The following is a 14846-nucleotide window of genomic DNA, read 5'->3' as shown; positions in this document are numbered from 1 at the left end:
TTTCCATTAATGTGTCAAAGTCACTGAGCTGCACATCAATGTGAAACAATCACATTTTAATGCAATGTATTCCCTTAAGTTGCAACAATCAATATTTTCACATTAACAATGAACTCCTGACAACAGCAGAAAGCATGTGTCTAGCATCCAACAGTACAGACATACAAAGTTGAATATGTCCCTCTGTTCAACACAGTGAGTATTGAGGACTTGATTGGTCAATTCTACTGCTCACAAGACAAATTAAGTGCGGGAAAATATACAAGAAAACCTGGCATAATGGTATGCCCTGGTTTCTCCAACAACCTGACGAGTGACAGTGAATGTGTGTATGCCGACCGTGTCAACATAGGTAAGTGAGTGAATGTGTAAAATGTTTGTGTGAATGTGAGTGACTTGTCCAAACGGCACCTTTTTCTGCGCTACTGAAACTCCAAGGAAAAGGTGTAAAATGCATAGGTAAAGGAAAGTAGCGACTGACCCTGGGAAATGTAATGTGTACAGTATGTGTGTGTGTGTGTGTGTGTGTGTGTGTGTGTGTGTGTGTGTGTGTGTGCGCGAACCCCCTAAAAAAGCAGTCAGAGAAAGAAAACCATGAAATGCAAAAGAGAATTTTTTTCATATTCACTTTTCCCGGAGCGTCAGCTGCATCCTATGGCCTTCTGCAAATGGAACTTCTTCAGGTGACCTATTTAGCTTTTATCATGTAATAAGTGCTGGTAATGTATGGCTGGAGTGCACCAAACCACTTCAGCTGGAATCATTCAAGACCCTCAAATGGACAAAATTTCCCACTTGTTCTCGATGGAAAACCCCACTTTAGTACCACTTTGTGGGAGAAAGTACTTGCCTGAGATCTTTTTGACTTGATATTGAATGGATGTGTTCAGTGAATGATTTTTTTTTCAATTTCAACAATATTTAATAAATATACATCTTTCCTGTCAAAGATTGCATAATTTAACTGAACTAATTGTGGGTTTTGTTGTGTTTTGCTTTTTAAAGGATATGCTCTAGCTTTGATCCATGGCCTTGTCACAGTGAGGGGCACATTTTATTTTCTTGGCGTTGAATCAGTAATGGAAGATTGGCCTAAATCAGTGCCATTATGTAACACCTGACGTTTCACTCCCTTTGAGTTGCCATGCCGGGCAATAAAAATATTTGGGCCCAGATTAGATTACTGCTCATTCCCAACCCATTCAGTCCTTCTCTGTCACACACAGCTCTTGGGATTAAACAGAGAGGGAGGGGGACAGGGAGTCCACTTAGAGCTGACTCTTTCAGCTCTTGCTTTGAGGATGATGGTCATTGGCTGTTATGTAAGCCAAGTGGATTTCATATGCATAGTCGAGCCGTTCTCTTCTTTGATGCATGATGCCTTTGTCTGTGTTCCACTAACCGGGTAGCCGATACACACTAAGCAGCACATGCAATTTCTGATGTACAGCGGACTAAACAGTCCCTACAACAGAGTACTTCTTATTGTGCCCGACAGAGGCGCTTATAGCTACACTTTCTATTTGCTCAACCTGATAGCTTCTGTGTTGAACTACGGCACACGAGTCAGATAAAACAGGAATACAATTCCTGACATGCAGCATTAAGACTTGTCATAATCATTGGTGTTGTTCCACTATGGATACAATTAAATTACTTGAGCAGATTGGTAGCATAGTTGATCCACTCAATCAGTTTTTCTATATTATAAACTGGCAAACAAGACTTATATTACAGCCCTGCAATAACATCTTGAGTAACTCCAATTCCAGTTTGGAGCCAGTTGTGCTGTTAAATTGAATATACAGTAGTGTTTAATCACTTTTATCACTGTATCAGTTTTAGAAAGCATTGCCCAACAAATTGGTGACTGAATATACATTTTGTCGTATTTGCACTACATCTTGATAATTTTTTTAAAAAACAAACCACACGGATTAAAGGATCATTTTGGGCCAATTTACAACCTGAACCTTACTTTCATAGTTTTGGCTTTAATTCACATCGGTAATATTCATATTGTACCTACCAGCTTAACTGCCGAGTTCTGAGAACATCAAGAAAAATGGTCGGACATGACAAAAAACATAAGCAGTCAATGAAGTCAGACAATCAAGCCCCAATATAAGCCAAACATATTTGAAAGAGATAATGCAAACAGTAGAATTATAACCTAATCTGTCTGGCGTAACCACCATCACTGTTTAGACTTCCTGGTTCAATTTGGACCTAGCGTCCATGCTGTTGCTATACTTATGCATACAGTTTTTCCATGAAACGAGGGATAAGTACTGACATTTTGGTTTTATCATCTGACAGCTGGTATTTCTTGCCCTGTTGAACTTGTGTTTAGCGAGGCTGTTTACCAGGATCTCAGCCATCGCTGCGGGGAGTACATTGTTATGATAATGGCTAGGAATGATGGAATCCAACTGTGAAAAAGACCAAAAGCTATACAGCGTTACTAAATGCATTTACAAAATTGCAATACACTTCTATTTGTGAGTAAAATTGGACGCGGGACTAAAGCAGATCCTCCATTAATATCAGATTTTATTTTGCATATGAACAAATCCTGATCCATGCAGTATAATGAGATCACAAGGTGGCAGTGAGAGAGAGCGAGAGAAAGCGAGAGAGTGAATATATATTCCATCTAATGTATTGCAGGGTATAATGAGACAGCAGCAACCCACATTGCTTGCACTCAATTAGTGTTACAGTGTCACAAATGAGGTTATTAAAAATGGTTTACCTGATTTATAAATACTGGTTATATTTTCAACGTGTTGTAGAGATGTTTTATTAGCCTGATGAAATGTTGTCTTTATTTAAGTGGAACCTGATATATCTTACTATATACTGTACCTACATGACATTTCATACAAAATCAATACTTATATAATGCATGATACATTTATATAATCACTGTAAACATGAAAACAAAACGGACATCATACTGTATATTTACTGTACTACAGGTACTGCAGTATATGTTCTTGATAAAAGACTAAGATATTCTGCCCACCTGTTTTTACTGTGACTGTTCCACATAGCACCGCATGACAGTTTGTGTACAGCCAAGAGGATACAAGCTGTTTTATATTTGGTATTTTATCTTTCTCAGCTTTTTTCTTTTATTTTTATATTTTTTTTAACTCTTAGTCACAGCATATCCTTGCATGTCCTTTCAGAATCTCTCTGGGTTCTGGTTCACACAGAGTCCACCTTGACCTGGTTGTTGTTGGTTATGAGTGGTGATGGTTTACTTTTGAGCCTCTCCCCTGCTGCGTCGTTGGAGCTGTCGTGGAAGAAGATGCGTGCCGTGCACACTGACACTACAATGCGCTTGTACTCGCGGCGGAAGTTCTGGTTCAGCACACCATAGACGATTGCATTAAGGCAGCTGTTGAAGTAGGCCATGAAGTAGCTGGCCACGAATAACCACTCGGGGATGAGGGGAATCACCACCTTCGGTTTGATCGCTACAGCCAGGCCGATGAAGTTGAGCGGTGCCCAGCACACAGCAAAGAGCACAAACACCACAAACATGGTGACGAAATTTCTGACGTCATGTGGTGTTATTTTGGGCCGGTTGTCTGGCTTGACCCGCCTCCTCACTTGAATGACCAGTATCCAAATGCGCAGGTAGCAATAGGTGACAATCATGATTGGTAAAATAAAGTGAAAGAAAACCACCGCTATAGTGTACGCTGAGCTGGCCGACTGTACAAACGTGCAGGAGTAAACTCGTGGGTCGTACTGCAGTGAGCCCACAAACAGGTTGGGCACGATGGCCACCACAGTCAATGCCCAGATGAGCAGCACATAGCAGACAGAGTTTTTGTCACTGTACAGTTTGTCGTACTTGAGGCTGTGGCAGATGTAACAGTATCTGTTGATGGCGATGCCGGTGATGTTGAAGATGGAGCCGATGACGCTGATGCCCATGAGGAAGCCGCTGATCTGGCAGTGGGTGATGCCCAGGTTCCAGCCATTGTTGAAGATGGAGGTGAGGACCAGAGGGTATGGGTAGATGGCCACCACAAGGTCTGCCACTGCCAGGCTCACCACAAAGATGTTCCCTATACAGAAGAGACAAGGGGTGGACATGAGTTATTGACAACAGAAGCAGAGCCGATGTGGTCACCCAAATGTATGAGACAAAGAGAGCTTGAGTGATTGTGCCGAGAGAATGCCAAATGATTCCTTCAGAAATATTTTGGAATCATCTGCCTGTTACACTATTTTGCTTGTGTTACAGTTAGCACATTTGCTTCTTTTCCAACCTATCAGGCAGCCATTTGTTTTATTATGGAGGAATCTTTAGTCAACTAACAGCGCACGTAGTAGAAAACCGTTACACAAAGATGCATATGTAATCTAGGTGAGCTTGGGTTTCACTCATCACTGCCACATTCTTCCTTTACTTAGGTCAGAAACTCCTAATTTGGCTAACAAAGTTGAGGGGGAACTGCATAATCAAAAAGCGACAACATAACTGACAAAATGTAAATCTGTCCCACTGAAGAAAAGCTCCCCATTTCCATACAGCACTGACATTTCAAAGACATACAAGAGCTGCATGGCAGTCAAAATGTAAGACGCGCTTGACAAAAATTGCATTATTCAAGTGTATGTGTTTTGGAAATATGTAAAAACAGGCAAAAACAGGAGCACAACTTTAGAGACATCCATCTGTATATGTTGCTACTTTGTTACACATGCCACAGGGAAAGGGCCTCAAGTCTAGATGTCAAGAGGAATTGGTTCTGAAGCTTTAAGAGTATTTGTGTACTGTATAGGCACACACTGGGTTGTGTACTCCTGACAATGTTTGTGTGTGAACTTTTACTTGCATTCAATTGTCAAATTTTGATGTTTATTAAATATGGAAATAGTCACAAAATAATGCTTTAATTGCCAGCAAGCACTCCGCATTGTGCATTCCAGGAAAACATGATCTGCAGGGTGGGTATGCAATCAAGGGCACACAAGTGTATTCTTTGTCCCTGAAATGATGGGGAATTAGACATGGCTTTCTGGAGAATACACTCTTGCACAAACGATGCGACAGACAGCAACTGTGATCCTCAACCCCCCTCTGTAAGTGAATTACATGACGTGCAGTTGAAACAGACAAGACACCCAATATCTCATTATGATCTGAGAGAAAAAACCTCACTTGTTGTGTGTAGGCGCATAATGCTTTGTGTCTCCAGTTTTCCCTAATTATGCAGACCTCTGCATTTTTATCATGAATTACCGTTGTAATGCTGATGCTGACATCTTAAAACTTAGCCACACAGCATTTTGCAGCTGTCACTTACATTTAAGTGGTATGTATATAAGTAAGCACCATATTATGTGGCCTTATGTGAGCAATGCATCCAGTTTAGGCAATGTGACAACACGCTGTCACAGATAATAAGATGTATTTACTGCATGTCAGATGGGAACTAAGCACATTGTATATCTCTACAATCACTGCATTGCATGTGATGTTTAGTCTGTCAGTATCAGACACACTCCCCCAAACTGCAGGCAGACCTGTCAGTCTCACCTGAGCATTAGAAACACACTACCGATCAGCCCGTGTGGCTCCTTATCACCCGTTGAACATACAAGCCATTCTACTGCCAGTGATGGCATGTCACTATTAATGAAGTTTGGTCATTGTATATCTGTCATTCAGCTGCCCTCTATAAGGAATTAGATGCACGCACCTGCTGTTGTCACAGGATCCCGTGGCTGCTAGAGAGCTTTACTGCATGCATGTTTGTGACTTGAGCCAGTGTGTGTGTTTGTGGGCTTTTGTGCAACTACCTTTGTGAGGACCTTAAGAAAAAGAACACATTTTGGAAAGATTTGTAACTGTTGAGAGGGCTATTCGAGAATTAAACATACCCTGCGGCAGTTCCTGATTCCAGTGTCCTTGTATGTAGATCAGCGAGTTTGTGCTGCAGTAAATCACAAGATATAAAGAAAACACTACTCCATAGTGCCACTAGTTGTCAAAAACACAACAAGATACTTTTGTAGACTGGTTTTGAAGTTTCAGGTCAGAATTTGGTTCAGTTCAAAGTTAGAGTGTTTGTTTTAGGCATTTAGATGTGATGGTTGGAGCTGCAATGGTTAATTTTTAGATTTAGTTCTGTGGTTTAATTTTGTTGATGTACCTGCGAGGCTGTTTTGGCTGTCCAGCTATTTCCTTTCAGTATCTCTGTTTTTATTGTGAAATTATGTAGAGTCACTGCCAAATACGGTTAAGTCATATTGAGATGCATGATAACGATTATTTTGCTTGAACGATGTTACTCAGCAATACTTTTAAACTCGTATTATACTTTTATTGTTTGTTGACATAGTGTAGCCTCTATAGGTCCGTGAGTGTAGCCCACTGATTAATTCAATGAAGAGGAAAAACACCACACAATAAACAGTGCTGCTCTGACATTTTTTTACTAAACACAAGACTCTCTATACTCTTGCCAAGGTGGATACACACAGCGATGTTATGCGAAAATTATTCTTTCGACCAATCAACGGACATTAGTGTGTAGCTCCACCTTTTTGGCACCCTTTCAGATGGCTGGTACCCCGACAAAGGAGTAACGAAAATAGGAGCAGCTCAGAGTGGTTTAGCTAGCTTATTTCGGACCCTACCCGACTTTTGGCAAATGAAAAGCCAAAATAACCGGACCGAACCGCTCCGATTCTACCGGCTCTGCTCAGTGGAAACTAGGCATTTGTCTCTTGTTGAGTCCCGGGAATGATTGGACGTGAACTAGTAGCGAACTATTAATAGTGCAAGTTTCACTAACCAGAGACAGCAGTGTTTTTAATCTAACTGTTTCTGTTTGACTCTTCCTGATGTCCATGGGACTGTGTTTTGTTGTTGAAGATTGAAAAGGCTGAGTGTAAGAAATGAGCAGTCTGGGAAATAAAAATAATTCTTCTGAGCAAGGTTTCTAACGGGACAATAGTCCCAGAGTGCCAATCTGGGGACTCAACTCCTAGTTATGGACAGTTGATCCCTACAAAAAAAGAAAGAAAAAAAAAAACATTTCATGGTTAAGCCTTGGTTATCGGTACAGCTTAGGGTTGGTGATGTAGTAATTATAGTTATAGGTTGGACAAGGTCTTTAAGCAAGTCAGTGTAAAGTCGCCCTTAGTGTAACAAAAAAAAGGGCGACAAATTGCAAAAGGTCATATTTAAGTGGTGCCCCTTCTCTCCCTTTGCTATTCTCTACTGTAGCAACCCTTTTAAAGGATTTTGAACTCTAGTCACTCAGTAATAACAGCATTGACCTTGACAAGGTCATGTCGGGAAAGGCCCACAGGCAGCTGGCTCTTTGACTCTTGCACTCTCTCACTCGCTGTCACTGTGACTGGTCCTGTGATTGACGCTTAGCTCAGAGTTTCCATTCGGCTTGAAGACAGATATGGCTTGGTTCTGTGTCCCCTCTTCATTTCTGCAATCCCACACCATTTCTGTTTGGGTTTAAGTAAAGTGATGTCCGTCTCAGCATTATTGCCATTTTAGCTCACAGGGAATTTTAACACTCCCTAGCAAGGTGAAAAAAGATATGCTGTGCATTTAGACCGTATCCACCCAGCTCATCTGTTTCACAATTCATGGTGATGCAGCAAAGCCTCAGAAAGGAATATTTTTGGGGCAACATTTTAATTTTTTAGAATTGGTTTTTAGACATATTGGCAATTGCATGCAGGCATCACGTCCAAATCTGTTTTTTTTCCCACCAAAGTCAATACTTTGGCAGTCATGTCACCTCGGAGTCTGCCTCAGCCTTGAGCATCTGAATTAGGATTTTGTCCCATTTTTCAGTGCAGTTACTCTGGTTCGGTCAAGCTTAAAGTGAAGCAGCTTTGAGCAGCCATCTTTCCACAGATTTTCCAAAGGGATTTACGACCTGGCTTTTACTGGGTCATACCAGGACTGTCTCTATCTTGTCCTGAAGCCACTGCAGTAATAGGGAAGAGCTGGGATTTGATATGGAGCTTAGCGTAAATACAGTCAGGGAATACTATTTTATTCCTAAATCGTTTGCTTCTACTTGTCCATTGACTAGTTTCTTCTAATGACATAAGCTCCTCCTCTTGACAATTATCCATTCTCAATGTTTGCTTCTTTACAAACAATCGAGTAAAAAGTGGATAGGCTACTTCTGGTTCACATCATTCCAATCCAATTAACTGAAGCATTACAACTCATTTCCACACAAAAGCCAATCACAGATTTAAGTGTGTGTTTTATTTACTCCAATCAACTGCTCCTACACTTCAATCTCACAATACTGATAACCCCCACAGACACCAAAATAAACACTGGCCAAACCACAGGGCTGACCAATTACAGGTTTATTCCTCATGATTGAGCACATGCCCTGAATTACGTCAAAGCCAACATTTGATCTACGTTTCCAGTGAGACTTTGGATTCATGAACGTAGTCTCTGCTCACTGACTTGGCTGTATATCCCTCCTATGGGAACATAAAACTGTCCCTATAACATTAGGCTTCAAGTTTGGCTGCATGAATTCTTGTTCCAATCTCACAAATCCTCTGTCCCTCTGTTCTGAGCACCCAAACCATGATATTTACACCTTAACTTATCAGCAGGAATGTTGTTAGCCTGGTGGGGAGAGGTCTATCTCCTCCAGATTGCTTTGGGTTACAGCCAAAGAGTTTGTCATCGCATCAGACCAATTTTTTGCTCTCGGAGTCGTGCTGTTTTTCCTGCAGTGACATCTTTCAGGGCTCTGACATGTCGCCCAGCAAGTGCCGCTCTGCCTGTTCTCTTTCAAAGTCTGCCATCTCAGCAAACTGTAGTTCTGTCAGTGGTTCGTCATATCCCACTCAAATTCAGAACCTTTGTTACAAGCACAGATGAAATCAAATGAATAGTAGAGAGAATCTGGATTTTCTGTATAATTTTAGATTTTCAGCATTTCGCATAGGCTTTCATGATGTCTCTGTGCTGAAGGGTAAGTTCAAAAACGACCGTAGGCATTTCATTACCAAAGTCTAAATGCATACCTTGCCTTATCGTAAATAAAACATTGGTTATAACACATTTATTTTAACGTGTGGTCTACATTCTCAATGTTAGGACTTCCAGAAAAATGTTTATACAAAAAAAAATTTATTAAAAAAAATTAAATCTACAGTTTATTGTTTGTGATTTCCCCGCGGTTCCCCTTGTTGTGTTTGCAATAAATTATTTAAAAATAAACTTGCTGTCGTTTTCGAACACAGCTCAGGTCTCAAATTCTGAATTGTACTCATACAAATCTGGTCTTAATTTTATGGAAGTATTAAAATAGTAAAATACACGTCGACCATAAAGTTGGAATAAAATATTTTTTACCTATTCTCATTTTTATGTGATTTATTCTTGATAGAAAGTGTATATCTTCTCAAAACTTTATTGATCAATATCATCCAAACATATCAAGGTGAAAATGAAACCACAATTTACCATTGCAATCTGTGTATTTAGGCTTAAACAAAATTAGGGCAAGCAGGCCATGGCATGTGCTGCACCCCCTCTGCCCTATTCGGTCTTGCGTTTCCATCCACCACCCAAGCTGTAATGCCTGTCAGGGGTAGCCATACTCAATATAACTGAATGAGTGTGTGTTTCAAACAAAACACTTCCTATTGTTCAATACAACACAGTATATTGCCCAGTTCTCTAAGCAAGACACCAATTAGAATAAGCATAAAAGGATTGCGCAAGGCAAGGTGTTGATATTTCATATTTGTATGGAAAGTTGGTCTTCTCTGCTCTGCCAGAAATAGTTTTAAAAAACAGATTTTTTTTAGCATGACAGCTTTTGAATTTGTGATTCACTCAGAAATAAGGAAAATCAATAATTCAACCCATTTAGTTAAATTTAGCTCCAAAATAAAAGCACTATTTAATTGCAATTATAGCATAATTGCAAATGCATGCCGCTACTGCTTTAGACAAGATTAATGCCTTCCCCTAAAGTTCATAAAATCTCAGTTTCAGTTTGTGAACTCAAAGTGCACATACAGTATGTACAACCTGTTAACAAAGTCAAATATCTGTTATGTGGACCTCTGTTCCGCAAAACCAACATGTCCAAAACTACGCATGAAAAACCTTTGAACCTCAACTAATGGACTTTAGATATCGTCACCAAAGTAAATTCAACTTAACGGGTCATCTAGGAAGCTGATGTGTGATGCCACATATTTGCTTGTCTTCTGAACCACTCTGACCCTCAAACAAATGCCCCCCCCCTGCTTTATCTACTATCATGCATCAGTGTGATTGACAGAGCAGTTTAAAGGGTATGACACAATGAATGTGTCTGCCTGAGAGGATAATAATACATCAACCCACCCATCCAAATTGCATATCCACTTTGTTGGAATGTTTTGGACTTACTGCTCTTGTGAACATTATTTTATTGCTGAGCTGCTGACTGCTCATACACGATTCAGCGATCAGTAACTGTGCCCACGAATGTGAAAGTCTTGAATAAAAAAAAATAAATAAAAAAAATAAAATAAAATAAATAAATAAAGAGTCCCTGATGAATGAGAGAATGGCGGAGTGTGTGTGTGTGTGTTTATCTATGAATGTATGAGACTGTGTGAAACATTCATACATACGTGCATTTAGCAAGGTCTTGTGGAATTCATATCTGCCAGCTTTCAATATGACGAACTGAATAAATTTAAATTATAAAGAGCAAGCAGCAAGAGAGAGAGAGAGAGAGAGAGAGAGAGAGAGAGAGAGAGAGAGAGAGAGAGAGAGAGAGAGAGAGAGAGAGAGAGAGAGAGAGAGATGGAGGCAGCCCTATAAGAAGAAGAGTGATTATGTCCCCAGTCACTATTGGATTTGTGGATATTGTGTTTATGAATGAAGCATGTGACAGGCGTGTATGATGAGACCCCCGGCAGGTTTAATCTCCTCACTTCCCTCACTGTAGCTATTTCAGGACTCGGCCGAGTACAATATCAATATATCACACAGAACATGGATGTCAGTAAACTCCTCTGTTACTTTACAGATAATTTGCGGTTTCAGCTGCTGAGAAAATAGTGAAAAAGGGAAGCAGTTATGACATGGATTTAGGTAAAAATGGTACATTCCAACCCCGTTGTGGCAGAGGAAAGAAGGGATTTACACAAACTGACCTCAATTGCCCTATCTGTAATGGAAGTACCAACCAAAAACAGCAGAGTGGAAGGCAGCATTAAGCACTGCCAAACCGATTCTAGTTTGCATCAACCACCGGGGATGTTTTCATAAAACCGCCTGCTGCAAGTTATTATTTAAATATCAGAATCAAGTTTTAATCACAACAGTAAACACACAAGCGGTGGCAGTAAATAAAATCACATAGAATTACCATCACAACAGCAGGTATAAGTGTGGTCTGTGTTGTAATTCAAAGCTTTTTCCTGACTCATGACATCCATGAACACGTATCACTGTGTGCTCCTGTGTAATTCTCTGCAAACATTGGGTAGGAGATTCTTCGAGATACTTTCAGGTAAGCACACATTGTCCTCTGTGCAACACACAATTTTAAACAGTGCTGCGTTTTCTTTCACTAATAAAGATAGGAATTTAGCAAACAACAGCTACACATTTCAGTTCTCAGGTACACTGCGTTCCTAGGCAGTGTCATGATGTCCTGTGGTTTTTAGCACTGGGACACAACTTGAGTGAAATCATCTCAGATCCACTTATGTTTTACCGTTTAACTAAGCCGACCTCCCCAATCCTTAAAACTAATAAATAGGCAGCCACCGCTGCAAATTTTGAGGATCATGTGTTGTGAAAATACCTGTCCACCACACTTACTTTCTTTGGTTTGGGAGCAGAGATGACAAAACACCACGGGTGGTGTCACACTGGATGTCAGACAGGCCCCCACAGCTGGTGGCCTGACACAGCATGACAGGTCTAGTCACATCTTCCAGATAAAGCCCCCTAGACAAGTTGTCCAATGTCATGATGTCAATCTGATTACACTGTCTTCATGTGTCATGAACTAGTGGCAAAATGAGATACAAGATATTAAATTGTTTGTCAGAACAGGCATGACAATTAATTATATATATTTTATATATACAGCACACTGCACTCTAATGCATGTGTTCAAGAACAGTATTGTCATTTTAGTCATATACGCAAATCTATTTATTTTTCCACCACATTGATCTTGAACATCAGGTCAATGTGTGGGGGATACTGTACTTTCCCCTGAGGAGATGTTGGTTGGGTGAATCATGTGGCCACAGCTCTTAGCTACTGGTGCTTCTAAGCTTTACTATACTCCAGCGGCTCCCAAATGAGCCACACTGGGTGCTTCAGCTACAGCATCTGCTTTCAAGTACAGAAAAATATACCATTTGTATTATTTCAATGCAATGTAGCATATACTGTCTACTTTTTACAATCAAGGGTTAAACATATTGGGCATAATGTAGGACAATGCCTGCAGAAAAAAACATCGGTACTTCTGAAGGTAAGTGCTGTTTAAAGAAAGGTATTTACCAGTCCTGTCAAACTGTCATTTATGTGGCAGGTTATTTTGCTGATGACATGTGAGTGACGGAGGCAACATGACTTGCCTTGTCTATGTTATTGTTGCGCTCTTGCTAATGCAAAATGGAGAAAATGAGTGAGCTGTGCTGAAAGTAGGCTAATGTGTAAAGGTTAGATTGTGCTGACTGAAATGCAGCTGGATTACAGTAACTTAAGCTTGCCATTCAAGTAAGGCAGCAGAAGAACTGTGAATGATGGGGCAAAATTTGTTTAACAATTTATTTTATGATAAGGCTTAGTGGGGAGTATTTGAGGTCATTCGAAAAAGATTACGTGAAACTAGAACCTTTTTTAACGTAACAGCCCTATTAATGTTAGCCGATTAGACTGACTGTCTCCATTTTTATGACATTATTTATGGACAATTACCACATTTTAAAGCATGAAAGCATGTTTTCTACACAAATCTCTTAAAGAAAAAATCAATGCGTAATAAAGCACCATTGTTAAAAATACTGTAGTCCTATACACAAACAAAAGTGAAGTGCACACATTCTGTACAACCACCAAGAAAATAGCTAGAAGTTATCTATGAGATTGTTTGTTCACTGTGTGAAAATCCCTTTAAAGATACAAAGTGTGGGGGTGCCCTTAGCTCTGGTAGGGCTTCCCCCCCGGGCCGGGCTCAGCAGCAGACCCGGGTTCGATTCCTGCCCGCGGTCGTTCTCTGCATGTCACTCCCCTCGCTGCCCCATTTCACCTCTGTCTCTGCACTATCAATAAAAGCATAAAAATGCCGCAAAAATATAAGAAAAAAAAAGAAAAAAAAAAGATACAAAGTGTGAATGGAAGCGCAGCACGTTTGAAAACACTACAGACAAATTATCTGCTGAATAAATATTTTTGAAGCTGTTGTTATCCCTACCCACAAAAATGGTACCTTTTAATCCCCACCTCCATGTTGCCAAAAGGTCATTCTAGTCTGAGTAGTAGAGTAGCGGTCTGAAAGGCAGACCACTGCAGAGCGTAGCAGGGGGCTGATGGGTTGACCCAGATAGGGGGAGACAGACTTAAAGTTCAACCAGGAAACAGGTTTGAGTAAAGTGTTTAGGTGACCACTGCTCCTCTCTCTCCCACCTCTCTCTTTCCCCTCCCTACCCACTCTTTTTAATTTCTTGAAGTCAAAAGAAAGTGTACAAAAGTCATGTACATTTTGTAAGAGTATACATATCAGGCTCTGCAGACAGAAGGCTAGTGTATACATGTCTCAGGCCATCACATTGGGAGCTTTGAAGCATTAGTTTAGGTCAATGATAACAATAAGCCTTGATGCAGAGAAAAACAGAGTTTTGTGGAGCTGATAGGCTTAATCAACTATGTGTCATTTGGTGATGGCTTGAATGTTACCGACATTAATTTATGTAAAAAGGGGACGGTATTAAAAAAGTAATCTATTATGATTTTTTCAATAAACACTATAATGAAAAAAAATTGTTGAAAACTTGTTCCACGACAAATTGTTGTCGACAGTAGTAAAAAGGCAAGACCTGATTAGAATGTAATGATAGCATTGTGTAACTATAGCGACAGATTATGGTAGCCTGTCCTATCAGAAAGTCAAATAAATTAGTGCACACCTTTTCACAAAATAGGCTGTGTTTAGGTCTTGGTGACAAAATGGCGATTTTAATCAATGATTTTGGTAATTCACATTATAATTCACCACAAAATGTTAATTTTTTAAATGCTGACTGACCTTTTACAAAGTGTTTGACCGCAACTTTAATCAACAATAGGCATGCATTTACTCAGCACATGATAAACCATTATGAAAGTGTCAAAGTATGATTGGACTGATGTAAATAAATGTTTATTTCTGAATATTAAGTGCCACAGTTTACAATGGGAGTCAGCCTCCTTCAAGGACTCACATTTCCAAGTCAAAACACACACAAACAAACACACAAACACACACATACACACAAAATACACACATAAACTTGCAGCAACCAATTACAGGGTACCTTGGATTCCTATATGCAATTACCAAGCAGCTTGATCTTGTGAGAAGATTGGATTGATCCCATTAAGGTCCCTTGAAAGCGAGTGTTTAATGAGTTACTGACACTAATTATGAAACAAGCATACTCATCATGATTCAAGGTTATGAAGGTTATTATTGTGAAATTAAAAGCCCAAGTTAAGCTACAGTAAGATTCAAAAGGTTTTTGTTAAAAACATTAAAAATGTACAGTTGATAGTCTCAGAATTATATTTTAAAATGATTTAA

The 14846-nt window shown here is 39.9% G+C and overlaps 1 protein-coding gene across 1 annotated transcript in view; it reads right to left on the bottom strand.

The window, feature by feature from the left end:
• Positions 1-3213: 3213 nt before the first annotated feature.
• mtnr1aa (melatonin receptor 1A a) overlaps positions 3214-14846 on the bottom strand; it is a gene marked incomplete at both ends in the record, with an annotated part of 32762 nt that continues 21129 nt past the window's right edge. The window contains one exon of the mRNA XM_080030038.1: positions 3214-4085. Coding sequence (XP_079886164.1) covers positions 3214-4085 — 872 coding nt within the window. The remainder of the gene's footprint in view (positions 4086-14846) is intronic.

The sequence above is a fragment of the Ammodytes marinus genome (assembly GCF_949987685.1).
Source record: "Ammodytes marinus genome assembly, chromosome: 6".
Classification (NCBI taxonomy): Eukaryota; Metazoa; Chordata; class Actinopteri; order Uranoscopiformes; family Ammodytidae; genus Ammodytes; species Ammodytes marinus.
The sequence above is the reverse complement of the archived record's forward strand: the minus strand, read 5'-3'. Positions and strand labels throughout refer to the sequence as shown.